The sequence below is a fragment of the Ammospiza caudacuta genome, chromosome 5, assembly GCF_027887145.1.
Source record: "Ammospiza caudacuta isolate bAmmCau1 chromosome 5, bAmmCau1.pri, whole genome shotgun sequence".
NCBI lineage: Eukaryota > Metazoa > Chordata > Aves > Passeriformes > Passerellidae > Ammospiza > Ammospiza caudacuta.
The window spans coordinates 24,556,888-24,578,792 of NC_080597.1; the positions used below are offsets into that span (position 1 = coordinate 24,556,888).

The 21,905-nt window shown below is 40.1% G+C and overlaps 3 protein-coding genes across 5 annotated transcripts in view; 1 reads left to right on the forward strand and 2 right to left on the reverse strand.

Annotated features, from left to right (window-relative positions):
• The window catches only part of SLC41A2 (solute carrier family 41 member 2), a 61,084-nt gene extending 55,168 nt beyond the window's left edge, over positions 1-5,916 (reverse strand). For all 3 annotated transcript variants that reach the window (XM_058806160.1, XM_058806161.1, XM_058806159.1), the window contains exon 1: positions 5,878-5,916. The gene's annotated coding sequence lies outside the window, so the exon portion shown is untranslated. The remainder of the gene's footprint in view (positions 1-5,877) is intronic.
• Positions 5,917-9,003: 3,087 nt separating this feature from the next.
• On the forward strand, positions 9,004-16,106 carry NOPCHAP1 (NOP protein chaperone 1). The gene is made up of 4 exons (XM_058804786.1): positions 9,004-9,107; positions 9,757-9,843; positions 11,270-11,406; positions 12,472-16,106. Exons 1-4 carry the CDS (start codon positions 9,038-9,040, stop codon positions 12,655-12,657), a joined length of 480 nt encoding a protein of 159 aa, XP_058660769.1. The 5' UTR covers positions 9,004-9,037; the 3' UTR covers positions 12,658-16,106.
• ALDH1L2 (aldehyde dehydrogenase 1 family member L2) overlaps positions 12,689-21,905 on the reverse strand; it is a 30,603-nt gene continuing 21,386 nt past the window's right edge. The window contains exons 13-23 of the mRNA XM_058804787.1: positions 21,552-21,702; positions 20,757-20,827; positions 20,547-20,652; positions 20,102-20,189; positions 19,572-19,665; positions 19,230-19,326; positions 18,646-18,744; positions 17,755-17,920; positions 17,084-17,189; positions 15,882-16,081; positions 12,689-14,972 (exon numbers count right to left, since the gene is read on the reverse strand). Coding sequence (XP_058660770.1) covers positions 14,917-14,972; positions 15,882-16,081; positions 17,084-17,189; positions 17,755-17,920; positions 18,646-18,744; positions 19,230-19,326; positions 19,572-19,665; positions 20,102-20,189; positions 20,547-20,652; positions 20,757-20,827; positions 21,552-21,702 — 1,234 coding nt within the window. The 3' untranslated portion in view covers positions 12,689-14,916. The remainder of the gene's footprint in view (positions 14,973-15,881; positions 16,082-17,083; positions 17,190-17,754; positions 17,921-18,645; positions 18,745-19,229; positions 19,327-19,571; positions 19,666-20,101; positions 20,190-20,546; positions 20,653-20,756; positions 20,828-21,551; positions 21,703-21,905) is intronic.

Here is a 21,905-nt window from a genome sequence, read left to right on the forward strand (position 1 = left end):
AAAGCTTTGTGGACTTTGGTATTTATTACTAAACTCCATAAATACAAGTAAATTATTGGCATAAACAGAGAAATAATAGTCAGGGAGACTGCACCAGCACGATGTAGGATAACACATGGCGTGGTATCTATGCAAAGCTGTGAAAACATTTTACAGACTGCAGGAAATGAAAATATTGTAGAGTTGGAGGACTTTTAAACTGCATTTCCTAAGAAACTCAGCTTCCTATGATCATATCTTTTATGATTCCTATACTTCCCTTCCCTCTATTTCAAAACTTTTAAGTCACCCAGTATTTTTAGAGCAATTTCGGGTAGACTTTACAGGAAGTGGAGATGCCAAAGCTTTTAGCAACTAATAGACTTGTAAGAGACCCAAGTTTGTGCCTTTGCTGCCAAGTGTCTTCAAACATTAGCTGGGATAACTCACTCCAATATGGCCAGAGCAAGTCCACTTCAGAATTCCTGTTGCTCACAGAACTACTAGATTTGGGGTTCCTGAGTGAAAAGACTCAGAAGCAACATGATGATTTTTCCCTCTACCATTTGCTTTATCAAAGGGAGCTTTGACCAAGAAACAAATATTTTAAAAATGACAATGAAATCTATGGGTTGATCTAGAAAAAAGCCAAGTTTTGCAAGAAACAGCAATGTTTTTTCCACAAAGCCAACAGAGGAATTTAAGTAACCAAGATTCCTGCAATCTTTTGCCACTCTAGCAGATTGTGCTTTGTTGAATCTTTCCATTTCAGTGCATAAAAAACTCCTAGGCCTCAATTCTGGTTTCCATACACTTTAATTAGGAATAAAAAAAAAAAAACTGTAGCTGCTATCCTGGAGCAGCTCTAACCACAGGTCAAAATGGTGCTCTGTTAAGTGCTACAGAAAGCCAGAAAAAGAAGAAATTGAAGGATTTCACTTCACTCCCAGGAAAATGCATTGAGAAAATTTTCTGACAGCTTTAGCAATGCAGAGTCTGGCTCACTGCAGTTTCTCCCATATGTCTGCCATTCACATCACCAAAGTGCTAGATCAGTGACTCATGGAAATTATTCACTGCTCTGGAACTCTGGTCAAAAATATTTGGGTTAATTATCCATATCTTTTTTAGCATATAGATGGTTCTCCTTTAAAATGTTTATATTTTATTAGGGTTTTTTTGAGAAATGAATCCTTTGATAAGATTGCGGTTTCATTTAATATAAGTAAGTATTAAGAAATAGAAATCATATTTAAAAGGGAAAAAAAAAGGAAACAAACATTATTTGGTCAAGTTCCAAATGGAGGAAGGGCTAGTGCGGATGGCTAGTAATTCAGTAGTACAAAGCAGTTTGGATGACAGCCTTTTATGTTTTTCCTACCACAAAGACTTAGAATGACAATATGGGAACTTAGTGATAAAAGCTGGAAAATGAGAACTTAAGAAGATAAACTGAAAACCATAGAACCATAAAATTGTTTAGGTTGGAAAAGTATTGTATAGTACAACATACAGGAAAGAGTAATAGTTCCTTCAGAGTATACAGAGAGAAGATAACTACAAACCCTTCTAAATGTAACTAAATGTAACTCATTTCTAAACATGTGTTCCAACAAAAATGATTTTCCAAATGTCATCTGGTGCAATATTTTCATCCTAAGTTACAAGATGCTAATAATTGCTGTATTTTCAGGGGTATTTTGTACCCACAAGATGCAGGAAACCATTTTGTTCGTGTTGTACTAAGGAAGAACAAGAACTTCCTGAGAAGCTTTATCATTGACAAGAAAAATGCCTATGTTGTCGTGTTGTCTAGAAAAGATATGGGAGCTAAAAAAGCAAGCTCTGCTTGAGTAATTAATATGAAGAAAAAGCAGTTAAAATCTCAAAAATCTCTTTCCTGGTCTCTGTAGGAAGAGGAGATAAGTGGTTCTGGTTCCTTGACATATAATCTGGAGGTTACAGAAAAAGATGAAGTACTGAAAAAAAAAAAAAAGAAAGAAAAGAAAGAGACAAAGATCCTTTCAGAAGTCAGGAATTAGCCTCAGATTTATCATAGCTGGCATATTACATATTAAATGAAAGGACACCTTGTCTTTGTCCCTACAGACAAAATAATGAGTTATGCCCAAACTATGAAAACAATTATTCCCTCTTCCATATTGTTTCCCAGGTATCTACTTTCAATAGCTTCTTCTTTTCCTTCATATATTTCATAGCAAATAACAATTCCTATGTACTACCCACCTCTTTCTCTCAGTCCTGCAAGCATACACAAACAAAAACAAATAGTTCTGTAAACCTAAACAAATAGCAAATGCAGCCATACCCTGCCATTCATTGAAAATGTGTTCCTGAAAAATTAAACACTTGGCAATCCAAAAGAGAGCAAGCCAATTTTACCCATAAGAGTTAATACAATGCATGCAGCAATTTAAAAAACACACATGGAGACAGTGTACATGATGGACAGGAAGAAATAAATGCTGTAGAAAACAGGACCACAAAATGGAAGAGATGCTGACTTTTGCAAATGCAAAGCTGCTTTAGAAAGATCTCAGGTACTTGAGCTGTGAAACTGAACACCTGATCATTATGACATTTTTCTATCCTCCACCTTTGGTTGGCTTGCTTCATTTGAGAAAGACCACATGACCAAAAATATTCAACTGTTCAGGAAGAAGCTCAAAGAACTCTCATCACTATTGCTCAAAGAATTGTCCACATTGTTCCAGACAGATCTATAATGCTGTTCTCAAGCGCATGGGAAAGAAAATGCTTCTTCTTTACTTCCCCTTGGTTTAAAGAACATCTAGCATTAGCAGGATTAAGGGACCAGATTCTACAGCTAAATTTGATCAGAAAAATATTAGACTGCCAACAATTCATTTAAAGCGTGAACACAATAAATCATGGTGACCTTTTAAGAACCTTCAAAAAAAGGGGAAGGAGGAAGAATCAAGCATGAAGTTTCTGTAGAGTAAACATTTTGACAGGCTAAAACAAATACTTACCAAAGTTTAGGTTGAGGGAAATTTCTGATTTTTTTTCAGAGCTTGGCTAACAAAACCAAAAGATAACATCTATCTAAGTAATTCTGAGGGCTTTCATGGGACCCAAAGCTAATCACACCACAGCTGAAACCTGTTTTTCCTAAAAGTTGCCAACATTTTTTTACAGCATTAATAATCTCTACACTGCACTTCCAGGCAGACCACAATAAAATACAATTCTGTAAACATACCTGTCTGAGAAATGCCTCTCAGGACAAGAACAAGCCTTGGAAAAGGATTCAGGAAAGTAATACGAAACGCTAACAAAACACTGAAATTTAACAATTTGCCATAATAAGCAAAGATGAAGCTGGATTATTCCTTGGCATGAAAGACTGTCTTTGTGTCTTCAGAGATGAAACCAGACTCCTCTCACTGAAAGGATGAGAGGTAGAAGGCACCAACTGAAACAATGGAAATGGCATTTGAATATAAGAAAAAGCTGGGGGTTTTAACCATGACAGTGGCTGAACACAGGTTCAAAAAAGTTCTGAAAACTCCATCCTTGGTGATATTTGAAACCAAAGTGGACATGGTCCCAAGAAACCTGCTCTTCTTGACCCTACACTGAGCAGACGTGGCTGAATAGAAAATTTCCTGAGATTCCTTCTGACCTCGGCAATTCTGAGATTCTGTAAAGCTGGAAATATGAGGGTTTGGGGGCATTCTTTAAGTTCAGAAAACAGGTGATACAGGGATCTGCATGGCCTCCTGTCCACTATTGTCATATCTATAAATACAAGTGTCAGTATCACACTGACACCCTTATCACAGCCATGGCTAATCATTTATATTAGTGTAGTGGGCCTATCAGTAGAATGGGAATGCTACATCGTATCACCTCAGCATTACAGAGAGTAAACAGGCTGTATTATCACCAACCATTCCACAGAACCCGGAAACCAATGTGGTACACTGGGCTAAGATTACTTACACCAGATATTGAGGATAGCGTGTACAAGGCTGCAAAACATGCTGAAAATCAACAAATGTTGCATGCAAGACAGATATAAGAACATTACGTACCATTTTTAAGTACTATGCAGTAAACTGGTTAACACTGTGTTTATTGTATGGCAGTTGCTGGTTAAATTAACAGCAAAAGAAACAAATAACAAGAGGAAAAAAACAGACTGGAGAACTGCCAGATGCCTTCTTGACAGTAAGGCACTGAATGATCTGCCACCCTCAGGCTCAGTTTTCAGACAAGTTTGAGACTGCTGCATTCCACTTCCTTTACACAACAGCTTTCAATTTTGGCCCGGAGGAAGAGAAAAGCAACTGAGAGAAAAAGACTTGGTTTGACTCTGCACTTTTAAGGCAAGTCATCTAGAAAAGATCAAAACAGAGTCAAAACACAACAGCAAGGCTGTGAAATGTGGTTGGTTATAAAATGACACAAATGGAATACCAGCATGAAAAATAGTAGGCAAATCACATCCTTCAGACCATCAAAAGCAGGTGGGGTTAATGCAGTCCTCTAGATTAAGTAACCAATAAGTACTTACCAGGATGAATCCTAACTACACTTTGGGATCCTGATTACAGGTCTCTACTGTCATCACCAAGGAGAGATTAATTACTTATTAACTCAGGCACTAGGATACAGACTTCCTACTGCTTTTGTGGATATATAGTACAGATATTTGAAAAGAAAATTATACACTGTTATTTTTCCTCCTGAAGTATCTACCAGGCATACTACAGTATTTACGGATCCAGTTTCACAATCTCTTTAGGGCAGTAGATGTAGGGACTGCTGCGAAAACGGGTCATCCTATCTGCTCTCAGCTTTTTACCCACATTACTAAACTGGTAAAGTGAGGATAACTAGGCATGTATTCTAAACATTGCTAGGACTCTTCCTCAAGACTAAACAATTATCTTATTTTATATGATCCACATACTGTAGTGTGGTCTATAACCTAGATTCAAATGTGAGTGAAGAAGACACTCAACTACATCCTGGACAGTGGGCCAGGGGAGGCAGAAATAATAACATTCAGTGAAACTACAGAAATAGCTACAACCTGAAGTTAACTGAGAATTAATGAGAGCATAGAAAGTAAAGCAGAATAAATCACAAAAAGCTTCTATGTTTTAGCAGAAAAGTATGGAAAGAGAATAAATGTGCTATCACACGTTAATTACGCTTAATTACACATTAAATAACATTTGTTAACAAAAAATAGATGGTCGTTGAAGTCTATACGCGTGCTGTTCAGGTACAGGTTCCATGCTTGTCTCTAGTGACGCATATGCAGTGACCATCTGGCACATTTTTATGGGTGCAAAGGTGGGACCAGAACTGTCTGTACATACGGATTTAAAGAGTGCCAAGGAATAGGGGCTACTGGGAGTGTTGGGCAGGTCTTATGCAGGCACAGAGAAACAGAAGAAAAGGATCATTGTCCCGGCTACCTGGAGCAGTGAATAATTACGCGCACATGATGAAACGCGCTGCGGGGCCCTGAGGAGAGCAGGGTACCGGCCCGCCGGCGAGCAGCGGAGCCCGCCCGGCGCCGGGGGGCAGCTGGGGGTGCGGGAGAAGGGCGGGCGGGAGCGTCGGGGCCCGCAGCACGGGGAGAGCGAGCCCCGCGGCATCCGGGAACGCCGGCCGGGGCGGGAGGCAGGTGGCAACGAGTGCCCCCCAGCCCTGGGCGCTCTGGGCACCCCGGCATCGGGGCGGACCAGCGTGGCGCTCGGGGGCCCACCACTGGCCAGGAAACTTTCTCACCCGCGGCCCCCGCCACCACCCCCGGCTCGAGGCGGCAGGTCCCCGGCCCGCCCAGCCCCGCTGCCCTCGCTCCCCGCGCCGCCCCCTCGGGCCGCTCCCTCCCCTCACCTGGGCGAGAGTGGTGCCGGCAGCGTGGCGGGGTTGCGCTCCATCGCTGCGGCGGAGCGGGAACAGCCGTCGGCAGTGACAGCTCCGCGCTAGGTAAGCGCCGCCGCCACTGAGCAGGCGCGGAAGCGGGCGGCCCCCGCGATGATGTGGCCGGTGATGCGCAGAGCCGCCGCCACCACGGGCCGCTCCGAGCCGCCGCTGGGCGGGGGAGGGAGGAGCCGAGCGCCGCCAGCCCGCGTCGCCCGTGGGGCGGGACGGGACGGAGAGGGATGGGGATGGATGGGATGGGGCTCCGTGGCCATGGTCGCTCCCAGCCTGGCCCCCGGGGCGAATCCCCGCTGCCCGCACTGCGAGCCCGCCTGAGTCCCCTTGTCACTGGTCCTGCCGGCCCCCCGGCGGTAGCGGGGGACGAAGCTGCACCCCCGCCTCTCTGCCCCCGCAAGGGCCCGGCTGGTGCCCCGCAGCCAGGAAAACAAAGCGCTGGGGAATGGGGCGCCAGACCGCTCCCCGGGCAGCGCCGGCGGCGGCAGTGCCTTTGCTTCCACTCGCAGAAGCTTTCTTGGCCGTAGCACAGGAGACGCCGTTGTGTACTGCCTCCTGATTGCCAGTTACCAGAACATTTGCTCTCTTTCCTGCCAGTTGGCAAAAAGCAGCTTCCCCAAGAATCCAATTCTGTAAAGTGTTTGGGTCAGTTGGAATATCCTTGTTCTTGCCCAACTGGACTCTACATCCTGCAAACAGCATGTAAGTCTACAATTTCCTCCCTTGACATCAGCTGCCTCTGTTTAACTAAGTATGAAGCCAAGGCCTTGCTGGACTCCTGTTTTGCAAAACACTTAATATTAACACTTTACATTAATGCATTGAAATGGTCAAGCCAGCTAAATTTGTGCATTTATTATCAATACTATTATTATTCCTCAGTTGTTGCTCAACACTTTGAAGTGGTGAGGATGCCTTAACTGGAAGGTAAAAGGGAGGAAAGGAAGAAAGAGGATAAAAAGAGAAGATTTAATGATGGTGACAACAGCCAAGCCCACAGCATTTCTTTTCCTGTCTACAGAGAGAAAAAAGTACTGGCAAGTCACCAAGTGTCTGCCATAAACTGGAGCTAGTTGTGGTGGTGAAATGTATTCGCAGGACTGGGGCCAAAACATTCTGCACTACGAGAGTGAAACATACAAGATCAGCTTGAACATTCACATAAATACCACCTTAAATGAATGAAGCAGCCCAAACTTCAGAGCTAATAATTTGGCTGTCTCAAGCCTGTATGTATTGGGGATTTGGGCTGCAGATACCATAACTTCCCTACCCTAGTACCAAACCTATATATCCATGGCCTGTGTGAGCTCAGGTGTTACACAGCTTGGATATTTAGTTGGGCTACCCTACAAATCAGATGAAGATCACATCTGCCTATGTTGCCAACAGGTGAGACTGTAAATCTGAGGTTTGGCAATAGCACCTGAGGGTGCCGTTTCTGGCTTTTCTAATTGCTTGTCTGGTTATCTTGGGCAATCATTTCATCACTCACTACTACAGGTTCCTTGACAGCATTATGCCCCACCTTCCATGGAAATCACATCATACCCATGGATGAAATATATTGTTTGAAGTTCACACACTATTATTTTGGGTTGTGTACAAATTCAGAAATTCACTTTTGAGGCCCAGGGCAAAAAACTCAGTCTTCAAGATTTTTCAGTTATTAAAGCTAGCAATAGGAATTTTTTGGGAAATAGAAATTCTGGAGTGCAGCTGAGGAAGAAAAGGTGCAGGTAGCAAATTCGGTGGAATGCACCTGACACTGTGGATGGGCTGGGGAAGTGGCAGAGGACACTTGTTTGGGACAGTCTGTCAGGAAAACAGCAGGGTGGTCTCTTGCTTGAGGCCTTGCAGAGGTTTGCTTCTTACTCATGTTAATTCCAAGATACTGGGATCTGGGTGGTTGTGTGGTTGGGTTTTTTCCTTCGTCATTTTCCTCTGTCCTTTGCAATGAGGGCCTATAATCACCACTTACCTGATTACTATTTATTCTCATTTTCATCTTGGACTTCCTGTCTTGTTTCTTATGAACCATTCAGTTTTCTTTTTGCAGTTTTCACATTGTCTAGATGTGAAAGGACAGAAACTGCAGAACCGATAAGGATAGATAAGGACAGAGATTGCAGAAGAAATCCTGACTAACAGGCTGTTAGTGTCATCTGAACTTGGTGGTTGTGTAAGTTTCTTTTCCTAAGGATGATTAAAACTCCCTCAGGCTCTGATATTTAATTTTATGTTCATTTATCAAATTCTGAAAATGAAAATGGGAGAGTTTTGAGAGACAAGCAGCTACTGGCAGGTGTTCAGGTGATGTTACCTGCTGGTAGATTGGTTCGACATGGTGTTGGGATGGACTTTTTGTCCCAAATCACAGAATCAATCAGTTTGGAAGGGACCATAGTGAATCATCTGGTCCAACCTACCTGCTTAGGCAGGGTTTGCACAAAATTATGTCCAAACAGTTCTTGAATATCTCCAGTATGGGGGACTCTACAATGTGTCTGGGCAACTGTTCTAGTGTGTGGTCACCTGCACAGTAAAGAAGGTCCTCCTCATGTTCAGGTGGAACTTCCTGGGCATCAGTTTCTGCCTCTTGCCTCTCGTCCTGTTGCTTGGTAGCACCAAGAAGAGCCAGGCTCCATCCTCTTGTCACTCTTGCCACTGATGAAATCTCCTCTCAGTCATCTCTTCTCAAAGCTAAACAGGCCTCCAGCTGCCTCAGCCCTTCCTCTTAAAGAGATGCTTCAGTTCCTTAATCACCGTTGTTGCCTTCGCTGGACCTGCTCAGGGAGCTCCATATCCCTCTCGTCCTGAGGAGCGCAGAACTGGACACAGCCCTCCAAATGTGCCTCACCAGGGCTAAGCAGAGGAGCAGGACCACCAACCTTGACCTGCTGGCTATGCCCTTCCAAATGCACGCCAGGACAGCGGTGCCCCTCGAGCCTTTGCTCTTGTTGTGTTTCAGGAGGTTCAGTCCGTGTCACGACGATCTCCCCACGGAGCGCTGTCCCCGCTGTCGCGCGCGGGCGGCAGCGCCGCTGCTCCTCCCGCCCAGCAGGGGGCGAGCCGTCGCCGAGCGCGCGAGTCGCTCCACTTCCGTGTGGGCGGGCGCATGGCGGGGCCCGGCGGCGCGGCGGGGCCGGCAGCGGTCCGGGAGCTGCTGGACGTGAGGCCCCGACCAGGTGAGTCCGGCACCGGCCTGCAGCCAGCGGGGGCTCCCAGGTAGCCCGAGGGAGGGGCTCATCGGGCCGCCGGTGACCCACTGGTGATTGCGTCCCGCGTGTGTTGAAGAGCTGCTCTCCCGGGGAGGGGTAATGCGGGGAAATCCACTTTAAGCTATGGGAAGTCGTAACGACGTTTTTCTGAGGACAAAGAAAAAAGTTAAAAAGACAGAACGCTGCGCTTTAATTAATGATACCGGGCGGATGGCTTCGTTGATGGTCATAAGGATAATAAGAATAATTAATGCCCAATTCCCTGGCACGCGTTCGGGTTTTCCGGCGCTGCTGCTGCCCACGGTTAGCAGAGGTCATTGGCACCGGGATTTAAATCAGTGCGACTGGCACGCCTCAGCTCCCACCTCACCCTGCCCTGCAGAGGGGAATTAGAGGTTGTTTTTCTAATTGCTATAACTGTAGCTTAATCAAAATTTGTCTCAAAAACAGCTTAAGGAACTTTAGCTTAAACTCAAGGAGTGTATGAAAGGTGACCTGCAGACTGAGAGCCCTGGCCTGTGTAGGCCTGTATTTCTTCCAAGAGCAGGAAAAGCTGATGGCAATTATGGAGAACTTGTCAGCTTAAGCATTTCAATACTCATTTGTTTGTTTGCAGGGCTGGAAGACATTTTGCTGATTAATTCAAAATGTAGCAGCAAGAAGGCCACAACTTTACAGACGGTTAAGTTGCCAAGGAGCAATGGTAAGTGCTTGTCCCTTGTACTGTGTCAAGTAGTACATAACATTTGTGACACAACGTTTGCTTTGGCGCTTTCCTTGAAAAGGGAGAAGCCTTTGTGTTCAGTTTCTAGAGGTGGTTGATCCTCCTCCCATTACAGTTCCATGTCCCACTGGTGAGTCACCTAACTGCTGCTGCAAAATTAGATTTTGCAATGCTGGCGTTACAACTCTAAAGATTGTTCTTCCCCAATATCTTTTTTAGAAGATTTTTGGGGGGGGGGGCTCTTTTTTAGAAGTAATTTCTCAGTATGATATATTTGTTGTATTAAAGCATTTAATTTAAAAAGGACTCCTGTCAAATTACTTTATGTTTTATGATTGATCTGAAATTTGAAAAGATTGTTACATCAAATTCTTTGTTGGATAAAAGTCTCTTCAAAAATGACAGTGTTTCAAAGATAGATTATAACTGTTAGATCTTTGTGGAGCTCACCTGAAATAGTACCTCTTCTTAAAGAAAGAAAACTAGTGTTTGGCTCATCTGCATTGTTGAGATCCATAAAATTAGAAGGTTTTGAGAAAATGGTAAAAAAGACAAGCCTCAGGCAACAGATTGGTGAACAGTGCTAATGCAGCAGGAAAAGTTTTCTAGGCTGTAGAGCAGACGTGAGAAATAGAACAATAAGCCTCTATGATTTGCCCTTTTAGGTTGCAACAAGTTTATTTAATGTATATCTGTAGAAGGTTAATATGAATGAGTTTCTGTGCTTTGTCTCTCATAAGCAAGCCATTGTGTTAAAGAATAAGTCTCTATCGTGTTAACTACAGTTACGTGTGCTTCATATGATTGGATAGAATTATTGTCAATATGTTGTTGCTCTATGTGTGATTGGCTGAAACTTGGACTGAGATGGCTTTATGCTATGCTGTAACGTTACATTTCCTGGGCATTCCATTTGAATCAGCCAGCTGTTCACATCTGTTGTCTCCGTTGTCCTAACAATGTACTGAGATTGATGTTTGAAATTTATTTGAAGTTTGAGTTTATTTGAAGAAATTCTGGAGGTGAAAATATTGTCTTCCTCCAAGGAAGGGTTATGAGTGTGATTCTCCTAATTTCCATTGATTACATTAAAATTCTTGTGAACTCCCACTGGAGCTGTAGAGGATAAGTGCTTTATACTTCAACCTGGAGCTTCCATCTCTCTTCCACCATCTTAATTTCAGACTTTCTTTTGTTAATTATGTTGACCTTTCATTAGTCTATCATGGCATCTGCTGCAGCTAATTTTTCCATCTTCTTTGAGACCTTCAGTCTATACTTAGTAATTGTAGACAGCTGGAAATTACAGTTGAAATGGAATCTGTTATAAAGGCTTATATCTGAGGTATAAATGTGAGCACTAACGAGCATCTCTTTGACTTTACATATGTATGTATCTTTTCAGTTTTGGACCGAGTACAGAGCTTTTTACCACAGATGGCCCAGGCAAATGATGAGCTCAAAAGAAAAATGGTAACAGCACCCACTCATCAGTTTGATATTGAACATCTAGACAGTGAAACAGAAGAAGTTATAGAAATGGTAAATAAATTTTTTTAACATCAATCTAGATGGGATTAAAATAACTCTCTGATCTTAGAATGAGTAATATGATAGATAAAGCGAAGTCTTTACCATCATACTTGCGGAATTTAATCACAGGGGATTAAGTAGTTTAAGACTGGAATAAGACATGCTTTTGAATCTACAACTCTGAATCAAAAGTCACAAATTGTATTTTAAATGTCATCTAGGTGATTATGTTTAGAAACAGGACAATATAAAGCCTAGTAAGGCATAACAGAAGGCTTTAGTGTAAGAGTAATAACTGGCTTTCAGTTCTGCTCTGTTGGTATTTTTAGGAATGACTAGATCTTGGATTTAGAAAAGTTGCTAGTGTTGTCGTGATCCTTTGTTGCTGCTAACTGTCTGTTTCTTTACAGTCACATAAATATTTTATTTCTGTTTTAACTGAAGTGCTGCAGCCACATGCTTATATGAGAAAACTTTATTTTGAAGGTGATATATGTGCATGACCCAGCCAAATGCCTTCTGGCTAAGCAGACCTCAAAAATTATGGGTCTGTATATGCATATAGGAGATCTCTTCAAAAGAAATTCTGGTGGCTTAAACTGCTAGTTATTTTAGCGTAGTTGTAGTGCCCTGAATACTACTACGTTTTAAGATATAAAGTATATTAATATTTATATCTACATGTGTTTGTATTTTTGTAAAGACCCCTTATACACTAAATGTTTTGAATTTTTTACTGAAAAGTGGTTTTGTTGCCTGCTGCTTGTTAGTTTAAATACCTGATTTAGACAATCTGAGTTCAGCTATTGACTAAGTTCTGTCTTTGATAGTGATATAAATATGGCGTTAGATTTCCTAGGCCAGTAATACTGATGAATCTCTTAATGATATTTGTAAAACCCTAGGAAAACTCAAAAGTCTTTTTTATGGTGGTTGTGATTTTCTTATGGTAGCAGGCTGTTTAGTGTGTTTACCTTGTTTTACTCCAGTGATAGAAGTGTTGTAGTGTGTGTGTATATATATGTGTATGTATGTAGTATACATAACATGTAAACCAAGATGTTTTTTTTTCAGAATGTGGCTGTAGTTGAACTGAGTGATTCTGATACAGATGAAGAGTTGCTGACTTCAGAAGATGACTCAGAATCTGATGAAGATGACTCTGTAACTGATGAAGTGACAGCAGACAACATTAAGTTTCATAAACAAAAGGGAGAAAAGGGCAAAATAGAAATTTTGGACAGCAAAGCAAATGAGTAAATCCATTTTATTTTACTTTTAAAAACCCCAAACCAACCAAATAATGTCTTTTCACTTCGAACAGTTGTCCTTTAAAACCACTTTGTTTCCCAGTGTAGGATCTCTCAGGATCCTGTGAAATGCTATAGTTTACATGGTGGAGAATTCAGGATCCGCTCATGGCTGGGGAAGGCTGGGTTTCTGAAGAATGAAGTGCAATTTTATTCATCAAATAACAGGAAAATGCACTTCATAGTAGATTACACCCAGAAAACAGCTAGAGTAAAGGGGCACTTGAAAATTGAAAATTCCTGTTCTGTTGCTTTGTTCTTTGTTGAATAAAGGTTTTTTTATAGGAAGATAGAAGTTTTTGCTTCAGGGGCAAGAAAGAGTTAACTAGGAAAAAAGCTTTGTTTTCATATTCCATGTACTGTGAAGTGTTATGTACACTCTCTTCACTATTAAACATGATCTTTAAGTACCATAGTGGTATGTCTACATCGCATTAATGGCAGTGACTGCTCAACACTGGAGCCATGGCTGAGTTCATTTCCAGATGAGCCAGCCTGGGTAAGGACAGCCATGAGCAGAGAGTTCAGCAAAGGGTTACTTAGTACTTAACCTGTGTGCCTGCACTGGGCTCCACACCAGCACAGGAGGCTTAGAGGCTCCTCTGGGAAACCTTTGTAGCTGTGGTGCAAACACCCTCCATACTCAAAAGATCAAGGCTGCCTCTGGGGTGTTAAGATGGCTTTAAGCTACACATCTCATCCCCTGATTTCCCTGCCATGTTTCCAATCTCCATTTTGTTACTGACAGAAGGACAAAAAGGTGAATTTTCTTAATTGTTCAAGCCTGTACTTAAGTTGGCTTGACACAATTGTGAAACCAGAATCAGTGAAAATGTGTCCCATTTTATTTACCTCAGATTGATCAAGTACAATCGTTTGGGTTATTACATTTATTTCATAGATCAGTCTGCATTTCAGAAAAATCTGTCATGCTCCTGGATGTCATTGTTTCTTAAAGGAACATTGTATTTTCTACACCATTAAAGTAAAATTTTCTATACTGTATTTGCTCAAATATTAAACTTAATGTCATGACTTGAAATCTGCAGTTATCTATAGAATTTATTTTGAATCCTGTACTTAAAAGTTCTAGTTTTAATACCAGTTTCTGTAGTATTTGTGCTAAGAAATAACAGGAATTCTAGTCTTTATTTTACAATGTGGCTTAAATATAAGATTATTTACTGATTAAACCATGGAATATTTTAGTGAAGGGGAAGGATGGGGATCAAAGAATCAGACTGCTGCCTTTAATAGCAGCCCACAGATAAATGATGCTTTGGTGTTTTTGCATTCTAAGAGCAAGGAGTCTTAAAAGGCTTAGTTAAATAAGGTCTCAATCTATAGAAAATTTCTTCCAAACTGAAAAAAGTTTGAAAACCAACATCTGATCTTGGTCATTTAACAAGGCATTTTCCCAGAGATTAAAAAGAACCCAAAAGTGTGAAATACAAAGTAATAATCATACAGTATGAAACAGTGATTACAGTCCATGTGCACAGACACAAAATGTGATTTTAATCCATTAATGTAACCACCTTTCAAACTGCAGGCAGATCACACATTCTGTATCAACAAAAAGGTAGAAAATATTTTCAGTAACTTTAGCTTGATATGCATAGTTTAACACCAATATTGAACTCTGTATGTACTATACAAAGATCATAGTAAGTGCACTTCCTTGCGTTGATTTACTTCTTATGGCACAAAGATTTTCTGTACTGCTGAAAAGTCACCAGAGCAGAGCGTTTCATTGCTACCATAAAACCTGAACTGGCTTATAGCAAAAATGGCATAATCAGTATATTCTAGTTCAACTTTGGAAGCCTAATGACGAAGGATTTAAAATGATCATGTAAATATTATGTCACAGAAATATGAAGTAGGTGTGTGAGAACTTACTCTTCAAGTCTATTTAAAAAACAGAAACTGAACCATATTATTGGGGGAGGGGATTTGGTGGGGGGAAATTGGGCTACCAACTGTTGCTGCTACATAATTCAAATAACTTCAGGGTGATTTCCAAAAGCCATTGGCTGTCAAACTAAAATCTGGACCTAATTTGTAGAAACTTATCCATGGAATGAGTACTTGTTTTTTTGGTTGTAGCACTGCAGACAGCATATCCTAGGTGTGGTATCAAGCGCTTCATGTGGTAATCAAGATTCAAACTCTGCTGGAAGTCTGCTTCCCAAGTGAAGCTGTTACTTTAATATTCTACAGTGATGGCTTTGGTTCTGAGATATTCATGAAGAGCTTCTTCACCTGTTCAAGCACAATATTCACCTGTTAGAACAGCAGCTAAATGAATTGTGTGAGACTGTACTTTTTATTAAGAAAAAATTTGAAACACTGTAGCTAATATTTGAGTCCTTAAGGAACAATGAAAACTAATTACCTTCCCACTGTGATTTACAAACCTGGTTTGACAAGGAGCCAGACCCAACACGTGTGGAAGAAAAAGGAACTGGATTTAACAAGCAGTTCCCCAAGCAGTAGCAGTCTTTAGATGGCCACTGGCGACTCATAGCTGTATTTATGAACTTTGCTTCTCCTCTATTAAAGGTCAGAGGTAGAGAAGCTGTGTGAAAATCAGTAATTTTTTTTTTCCCTGACATCATCACTCATTTTGGTTTCCAGAAATGTCTTTGAAGATTCTGAAAGCAAAAATCTGTTCTGTGAATGAAAATTGATTTTCCTTTTTTCTCTGCCCTGAAGCTTGATCTGTCCCGACTTGCAAAGCTTCTTTGACAGAGTGGATTTCACTTTTCTAGAAAGTTGTTTTGAAAAGAGAGTGTTTTTTAATGCATCTTTTTCTGAGTCTGTTGACAAATTTTGGTGACATTTTAAGCTATAAAAAGTTTCCCATGCTCTTACCTAGAGGAGAAACCTAAATTAGCATTTTCTCTGAGGGAAATAATATTTTGGCCAATACCATTGTTACTTGACAGCCTTTTGTAGCCTATACAGAGCTCTAAAAGCTGTAATTTATCTGTCTGCTCTCAGAGCAGTTGGAGAGGAATATTCTGTGTTATTTAGCAAATGTACAGGAAATGCTGAATGGGAGGTATTGAAGTGGGAATATTTAGGGAGGGAGAGGAATTGGGTTAAGGATTGTAATTCTTTCATTGATAAGGACTCTGAGACAATAAATGAAGGAAGGGGACAACTTACCTAAATCTTTCCCAAAGCCAGACAGTTTAAATCCACCAAATGGCGCTGCCACATCAGTTTTGTTGTAAGTGTTAATAAAAACTGTTCCAGCTTCTAGCTTTTCACTGATGTAGAGAGCTTTGTTTATGTCTTTTGTGAAAACTCCTGAAGCTAAGCCATATTCTGTGGCATTTGCCCGTTGCAATACTCCATCGACATCCCTGTGGGGGAAATAAATTATTTAATTGCAACTATGTAAAATAAACAAGTGTTAGCAACCTTCTACCTTCAGTGTCATTGAAACAACTTTTCCCATGGCCTTTCTTCTCCAGCGAGCTTTTTAAAAGATGACTTATTACAGCGAGCTTTTTAAAAGATGACTTATTAAGGACGAATCTGTGTGTCAATCTGACAGATCCATGGCCGTTCACACCCTTGCTTCAAGCTCATGAAGCTCATAACTTCACTTTTCAAAGGTAAATAGCTACACTGAGAAATGCCACAGGAAATGTTGCTACTGTACAACTTGGGAATTAGAGCAATACAAAAATGCCTGTAAAGCAGATGATGAATCAGTTTGCACAAATTGTGTCCAGCTTTACAAGTTAATGCAGAATTAAAGCTGGAATTTAAACTGCTATCAAGACATAACTTTTCAGACTATTTCCAGAGTGCTATTTTCTATCTGCATCTCATCTCCATACAGCTTCAAAAATCAATAGTAGTTTAAAACTTTAAAAAATTCAATGCAGTTCATTAAGACTACAGAATTTATGGATGTGAAGGGTTATCTACATGGCTGGTTCTTAACTTTATTATCAAACTGCAGAAGATGAAACCTGATGGAAATATTTATGTGAAGTTTCTATGGAATGTTTTAATCTCATCTGTATGCTAAATAATTCTTATGATCCAGAATGAAAGAGATTAGAAAATACAGTTTACAAAATAAATAGAGCAATTTTCATTTGCAACAGTAATGTGCCAGTGTTACACAATACACAACACTGCAGTCTTCTATAACAGGAAAAATAAGTAATTCCACTGGGAAAAATACACATTTTGTAATTTGAGCAAGCTGTTGCAATTACCACACAAACTTCACTAAAACGTTTCAATAAATACTAGGTATTCAGATTGGTCTAACAAGATTTTACAAACTACTGTGTATGCTGTTACTTCTTCACTTTGGGTGAAAATACAGTAACCAGATGAGAACATACCCATTTTTAAATTTAGAGATGACCATCACAGGACCAAAGGATTCTTCCTGGGCAATATACATGTGGTCTTCAACATCTGTGAATACAGTGGGTTCCATGAAGAAACCTAAAGAGAGGATAGAGCATGGTTTTGAGCATGGTGAAAGGGTTTGCTGTTGTCCAGGCCATTTCTGTCCCATGCTTTGAGGTCATAAATAACTTGCAACTTGAAACAGAAAATAATTATGAATGAAGTATGAATGGAAATGCATGCACTTCAAGAGAAATAGCGGACAAAAGGGTAAAAGAACAGCCTGTACATCAGTGGCAACGTGTGCTGCTCCCTGCCAGGCTGGGAGGTCTGCATGCCACAGCCCAGGTGACTTCTTGGGGGAAGACCCCTGTTATCTGACCTCTGTTATCTGACAGCAGGAAGACAAGGTTACAGCAAGCCACAGAGGCCACTGTTCTTCTTGCTACCCAACAAGAAGATGGATTGTAAGATCTAAATAAAGATCTCATACTTTATTTGCACAGCTTCTCATAATATGAGATTTGAAAGCTCTGTGGTATCATGGGCTTACCTGGTACTGTTCCCATGATATTGCAACTCCACAAAATACAGCTGAGATAATAGTGACTGCTCTTGCATAAAGTGTAAAAGTTCTAAATATCTCTGGAAAGCCTTTTACCTGGTCTACGTACTTGTCTTCCTCCATACACTAGAGTGGCTCCTTCTTTTACTCCAGTTTCACAGTATTGAAGCAGCTTTTCCAAATGTGCCTTGTGATTTTGTGGACCATGATCTGTAGATCTGTCAAGTGGGTCACCAATTTTCATCTTTTTTATTTCTTCAACCTATGGGTTACCCAATTAAAACGAAGTCACATAACACAGCAATATTGTTAAAGTGACCAGAAATTAGGAATGCTGTCTTTGGTGCTAGGAAGATGGAATCTAAGAAAATACTGGATTCTTAGATATAACGCTTTTCTCTTTTTGTAATTAGGCTTTGTCTTTTGTTTCATAATCTCTAATTACTTCCAAAAGTTTTTGATGCTTTGCTCATGCGTGTATTATCTTCTGCTATTAAGATAGGCATGTAAAATGTTAACTTTTACCAGTGGTAAATGACTTAGGACAGACATTTCCTGTTCTTAAGCAAAATAAATGAATTCTCCAGTGCCACAGCATGGCGACTACTGCATTTTTAATAGCAACCTTTGTATTATTTTAGCTGCGCTTCCTGTATTCCTTTTTTTGACTTTACAGAAGACTTCTTCAAACATATTGACCTGAGTTCAGTAATTATTTGTAATCTTATTTTCCTAGTCAAATATGAATTTTCACTGAAGGTACAATATCTATTTAAGTGCCACTTAGCTGTGTATTACTGGTACAAATATCTCCCTTCAATGCTTCCTTTTAACCATGTAAGAGGCCCTGAGAAGCATCACTGTCTATCATAAGCAATAATGAGAAAATAGGCAATTGAAAATAAGAAACACAAGTGTGTATAAAACTAGTGGATCCTTCTGCCACAGTAAAACATATGCTTAAACTTTAGTCCTTGAATATCTTACCACTTTTCTAACAAACTCATCATGAATTGATTCTTCCACAAACAGCCTGCCAGCTGCAATGCAGTTTTCTCCTTTGTTGAAATACACTGCTCCCATACCCTGATCAGGAAAAAAACATAAATATTTATATGCATGTTGTTCAGTCGCCATTCTGCTCCCTTAGGTTGTATGCAGTGTTTGCGACCCCAGATGTTTAATGCTTTATGTTAAAGGATATTACCAATGCAATATCTTATGAACTTTGAACACAATATGGCTGGTAGGGAGGTGAATTATTATGATTGATAATTGATGCATGATTGATTGATTGATCGACTGATGAACTAAAAACTATATGGCAATAGGGAGCTCAATTCTTTTTTTTGTTGTAATTGCTAATGTATATTTCTTGTAGTATTGCCTTTTTGGAGCAGCATGAACAGTTAAATTGTGCTAGCATAAAGAAATATGAGTCTGTTTTCTAACAGATCTCAAGTTTTTTTGTGTAAAGGATCCCTGGTATTTTTTGTCAAGTCAAGAATACTGCAGTACTGTGAGGATTTGGATAAAGGCTTTGAATAAATTTTACTTCAAAGTAACATTACCATTTTTACAGCTCTGTCAAGTTCACAGTCACTGAATATGATCAATGGTGATTTGCCACCAAGTTCCAGAGAAACTTTCTTCAGGTTAGCAGCTGCACTGTAAAAAATAAAAATAGTAATATAAACCCAATTTTTAATATATTTTTCCATTGTTTCCTTTGAATCATAACTAGTGAAAATGTATAAACTCTACTGTCTAGTAGTGATTTAATAGAATTCTACATGGGGGTAAACAACCATATAAAGTTATGTTTTTTCGTTACTGCTACATGCACATATCTAGTAAGGTACTTCAGAACCAGACTAAGCAGTGTTTATTTATGATCCTTTTGCTGAGAGTACCTCTTCATGATCTGTTTACCAGTTGGCGTTGAACCAGTGAATCCAACTTTGCGAACATCTGGATGCTCAGAGAGGTGCTGTCCCACTAAGCCACCTATCAGAGTGATGAAAGCAGTGTAACTGGATGGTACATGGACAATTTTTACTATTCCAGCAGCAGCACTGGAGCTGCTGAGAAGGAGCTTACCCCACAAATCAAATACAGTATCACATTTCTATTTATATTTGCAGCTTTATTCCTATGTCTATGAATAAGCTTCATAATTAAGTGAACATGTTTCTCTGTAATACGTTGTTTTCCAGAGTGTTTGTGTCAATTGTGTGAACTTGTAAAGAGTGTAGGCTGACAGCTCCTACCACTAACTAAAGCCAGATTTTTCCAATTCTCTTCTGGAAACATATGAAATCACTGCATGAAAAGATGCAAGCCTAGTACCTGTGAACAGACCTATGTAATAGAGCTTCAAAAAGGTGAAGAACTTCACCAGTTTTAGCATGATTTCTCCCAGAAAAATGAGTTCAAGTTTTACCTGAACCAGGCAGAATATTTATAACGCCCTTAGGAAATCCAGCTTTAGCTGAGAGTTCTGCAAACTTCAAGGAAGTCAGAGGCGTGACCTAAGTAGAAACATTTATATTTGGTCTCCTGTTTTAATCAAATGCATGATACCTTTTACATTCAATACATCTTAGTTTTGATACAATATTCACCTTACAGTATTGGCATAATAGAAGTGATGGCTTCTTATGGAAAATAATTAATTCTTGAAAATGAGATTAGCACCGGAGCAGAATTGGAGTCAATCAATACTTTTTATCACTATGGCAGTTTGTATTATTACAAATGCACTTTCAAATATATGACACAGTCAACATATGGCAGATCAATCTATGAGTGAAATCTGCTATATTGCCTAAATCATTCTGCCTTAACAGGGGCATCTGGGCCATCTGTATACTTCTTTTTGCTCTTACCTGAGCTGGTTTGAGTACAAGGGTATTGCCTGCAGCCAAGCATGCTGCGCTCTTCCATGCAAGCATCATCAGTGGGTAATTCCAGGGGATAATAATTGCACAGACACTTCAGGTGGGGAAAAATGGGGAAAGATTACATATTTGATGGCAGATTTTCACTGGCTTTTCTGCATGTCAAATCTGTCACTAAGAAGAAAAAGTGACACTCACCCGATTGGCTCTTTCTTGGTGAATGTTAGATTATGGTTTGGCCGGGCCTGGTTAATTGGAATTGTAGCACCCTAGAAGACAAAGGAGGGACAAATCTTCATACTGATTTATAACTTTTATTACAAATATATTTGCCATGTAAGTATGTTTCAGAAAGCTACAGAGTAGGCTTCAAAATCACAAGCATTTTTGCATGAGGGAAAGGGGCACAGATGCTTCTACTCTATGATTTCCTGTTGTGAATATTGTAAGGGTCCTGATTGTCAGCTGGGTGAAATAACGGCACAGATTAAAAAAAAAGTATGGGAGAACATAAATCAAGGGTCTGATGAACAAAAATAAAGCTGGATGATATTCTTGATTGGTCTTAAATATACTGGAAGAAATGTTCTTGAATGTGTGCCACACATTCTGCCATCAAGCAAACTCACCAGCCTTGGTCAGACTGCAGCAAAGCACAAGTCTCTGCACTTTCCTGCTTATTAAGCACAGTGACATTCTGCTTCATGAATAACCAAGAGCTGACCAAGCAAGTATATTCACTGTGACACCTCAGCTGATTTCTTCACTATTTAGAGCCACATTCTAAATCCATATTCTCCAGATGGAGGTGGACTTTCCTTTTGTATTGACAGGGAAACCCATTCTAGGTAAAATTCTAATTTTGCTTTAGTTTTTGATTCCTCAGTAAATTTTTCCTTTTACTACTTTTTGGCACTGTTTCAGAAGAATAACAACAAAAAAGAAGCATAGAGAAGCACTGCCACTGATCATTTCCTTTACATATTCACTTGCCTGAATTTTGTCACACCATCCAGCAAAGTATCTGAATGTTTGCACAGACATTCCAATATGAGTCTTCAGAGCTAAAGTGTAGACAGCTCCTGAGTCAATAGACTCTATTGTTGCTAACTCCTCTTGATGTTCTTCCATCAGATCTGCAAGTCTTTTTAGAAAAATGTTAAAAATCTGCATTAAAGGAAATGACATCTAAAATTATATTAGGTGTGGCAAAGAAGCATAATAAAAATAGCATTGCCACTAAATTTGGAGGTGGAGGCACTACTCCTTAATATCAGCGAAGGATTGAACAATTGCCCATTACTCTGCAAATGCCTTCACATTGGCTGTAGTAGAGACTGAATGAAG